This window comes from Arachis ipaensis, chromosome B03 (genome assembly GCF_000816755.2).
Source record: "Arachis ipaensis cultivar K30076 chromosome B03, Araip1.1, whole genome shotgun sequence".
Taxonomy (NCBI): domain Eukaryota; kingdom Viridiplantae; phylum Streptophyta; class Magnoliopsida; order Fabales; family Fabaceae; genus Arachis; species Arachis ipaensis.
Window position 1 is genome coordinate 19,628,218 of NC_029787.2, and position 3,572 is coordinate 19,631,789.

At 35.1% G+C, this 3,572-nt stretch overlaps 1 protein-coding gene across 1 annotated transcript; it reads right to left on the bottom strand.

The window, feature by feature from the left end:
* On the bottom strand, positions 240–1,481 carry LOC110269402. The gene has a single exon (XM_021117205.1). The coding sequence runs from the start codon at positions 1,479–1,481 to the stop codon at positions 240–242; it is 1,242 nt and encodes a 413-aa protein (XP_020972864.1).

Genomic DNA, 3,572 nt, shown 5'->3' on the forward strand with positions numbered 1-3,572 from the left:
TCTTTTAAGTCATATCGAGCATTCAAATGGTCCTTTGTCTTGCCTGGGATATCGAAGAAAGTTCCAATTACACTGTCAAGTATGTTTTTCTCTATGTGCATGACATCCAAGTTGTGACGCAATGGGTTCTTGTGCCAGTAAGGCAATTCAAAGAAAATTGATCTTTCTTTCCAATTCCATGGGAAACTATTTGATGTACTTTGCTTATTTCCAAAGACATTCTCAGCATTTTGTAGCATCTAAAAAATTTTGGGTCCTTCTATAACAGGTGGAGGGGGTCTTAATTCCTGCTTCCCATTAAAAGACCTTGTATTGGTTCTCCATGGATGATCCATGGGTAAAAAGACACGATGGTCCATATAAACTGTCTTCCGACTGTGTTTTAGTTGTAAGCTACTGGTATTTTTGTTGCAACAAGGGCAAGCCAATTTTTCCTTTGTACTCCACCCAGATAACATAGCATAAGCAGGAAAATCGTTGATTGTCCACAAAAGAGTCGCCCGCATTTGAAAGGTCTCATTCTTTGATGCATCATAATTTTCGACCCCTATTTCCCATAACAACTTCAAGTCTTCTATCAATGGTTGTAGATACACATCAATGTCTTTACCAGGTGATTGTGGCCCAGGAATAAGCAAAGAAAGCATACAATATTCAGGTTTTATGCACATCCACGGAGGCAAGTTGTATACCATCAGCATCACGGGCCACGTGCTCCATGAAATGTTCATGCTACGAAATGGGTTGAACCCATCACTTGACAAGCCTAGTCTAATATTGCGAGATTCTTTTGCAAATTCTTCATCCATTTCATCAAGGTTCTTCCATGCCAAGCCATCAGCAGGATGCTTTAACGTCCCATCTTTTACGCGCTCCTCATCATGCCACCTCAGACTAGCTGCCGTCTTTGAGCACATAAATAATCTCTGAAGTCTTGGAATTATAGGAAAGTATCTCAAAGTCTTTGCAGGAATAAGACGACCTTTCTTGTCAGGTTGGTTCTCGCTATTATCACTGGAATTTTCAGTATATCGAGAAGTTCCACACACACGACAGTGTTTTTCATCCTTTAGTTCTTTTCTATACATGAGGCAATCATTAGGACAAGCATCAATTTTTTTATAATCCAGACCTAAATCTCTTATCATAGACTTTGTCTTATGGAAAGATGAAGGTATGTTAATGTCAGGCATTGCCTCTTTCAATAGCTCAAGAAGTGAAGTGAAGGAGGCATTGCTCCAACCGTGCAAACACTTTAACAAGTACAGATGGATGGTAAAAGATAATGTAGAAAATTTCTTACAACCCGGGTATAACTCTTGACTTGCCCCATCTATTAAATTGTAAAACTTTTTAGCCTCTTCATTTTGACCTACAGTAACACCCTCAGCATGAGATACATCTCCAAATGCATCATTAAGCAGTCCTTCGATGTCATCGCATGCACCTTCTTCATCATCCGTGTCATCGTCAACCGCCATCAGGATTGCCCATTTGCCATGATTAATCCATGTTCTATATCCCTTAACAAATCCGTCGGCTACTAAATGGTCGAATACCACATCTCTTCTATACCAATTAATGTTACAACACCTCTTACAAGGACATTGAATTTGTCATCCGTCCGGTTCTCCCTCAGAGTATGCAAAGTCTAAAAAATTAATAACACCATTGATATACTCTTCGCTATACCTCGGTAGATCCATCCAATCCTTTGGCATATCACAAAACCTAATCGATAATTATTAAATTTTTTAGGCAGAAAATTTATAAGGGGTCGCAAAGTGAAGATTAGAAGAATAGAGGAGGCAGGGTGTTATTTGCTACAAAGGGAATGGGCAATGAAAAGGACATTCAAAGACTTGTAACTAGGTTGGAAAATAGTTCCTAGTCTTAGAAGTAATTCTCTAGAAACCCATTGAGGTAAAACAAATAAAGAGAAACATAGAATTTATAGTACAAATATAATAAGTTAAATTGCAACTTCAAAACTAACAAATCAAAAGAATTAAAGTATGCATTGTACCTTGCCATGACACGATCAACGTTTTGACAAAATCTTCTTGGAAGACCTTAACCAAAAACTTTCGCCTTCAACCTTAACCACGAATAACTGTAAAAATTACAGACAAAAAAATTGTAATTGCCATATCCAACCATTTAACCACGAATTTAGCAATCATCGTTTAGCAAGAATTAAATTGATATAATCAAACAGATTTGGGACCCAGCAGCAGCAGCAACAATTAAATCATTCAACAGATAACGGCAATCTAATTAAGTAAAAATACAAAATATTATTGTGTAAAACTGTGATATTTACCACTCCAATTTTTTAATTAATTAATATTCTTCTGCTCTGTGATCCACTCCAGCATGTTATATCAATATTATATATATACATAGCTCATGATATTCATAAATAGTGTACCGTTGTTTGGCTATTCCATAATGGGAATGGCTCTTTCGGAAAACAGAGCACCCAAGCAATGCAACTATATATCCAGTTGTCAAAGAATGTTCTTTAATAATGAAAAGAGTTGTAATAATAGTAATTTTTAGGGAAACAGTTCTAATTAACTTTATGCAAGGTGATTTTTTTCACACAAATTTGAAGGAATCAAGAAATTTTAAGCGGAGAGAATTTTAATGTTTCCTTTTTTCAGTCAAATAATTCAGATTCAATTCATTTTCAATTTCATTGGGTTTTGACTTTTTTTATTACTATAATTAAAGAGACCAAAGAAATAAATGCCACCTCTCTTTAATCTAATCTTGTTTAATTACATGCAGTTTCTTGAATCTCAATCAACAAAGATTAAAGTTAAAGTAGACAAACAATAATCATTTGTTATCACAATAATAATGTGGCATGCATCTTAATTAGATAGTACATGGCACAAAACTATACTCATCACTATACAGAGCCAATCTTTAGGAGATTATTTTTCAAAAGAAAAAAATTCATCTCAATTTGCTAAAAAAGGTGAAAAACCATCAACTACAAAATCAGACAAGTATAAAGAGTGAAAATTGAAGGATCTTGCTTTGATGACATGGACTCTTGCATCAATGACTCCAACTTTCAAAAACAAGGTAATCAATTGTGTTATATTTCATGAAATGTGTGATAAATTACATGGGCAATGGCATAGTGTTGTAGCAACATGTCCTAATTAAGTGACACAGGTGCACCATCAACCTCAGCAAAGACAGAACAACAACCACCCTCATACTCCTAATATTATAAACCGTACCCTCAAAACAGTTAAATAGAGCAGGTAGAACAACCCTCAATACTAAACAACTAAGCAACCCCATTTATTAGGATGACCAACCAAAAGACATAGATCCAAGCTAACACTTGTGCATTTTAAGTAATTCAGAAAAAAGCCCCACACACACACACATATCCTTCAGGAGACCAGAAAATCAGGACCCAGATTTCATAACCATAATAAAAAACTATTATTATTATTATATTAATATAAAAAAATAAATAAATTAATCAAATTGAAATACCTAGTACGGGGTACAGATTAAAATTGGAAAAAGCACCAGAAATATCTTCA

What these genes read in the sequence shown, in the direction of transcription:
- LOC110269402 (XM_021117205.1), bottom strand. Translation starts at nt 1,481, where the DNA reads ATGGCGGTTGACGATGACACGGATGATGAAGAAGGTGCATGCGATGAC.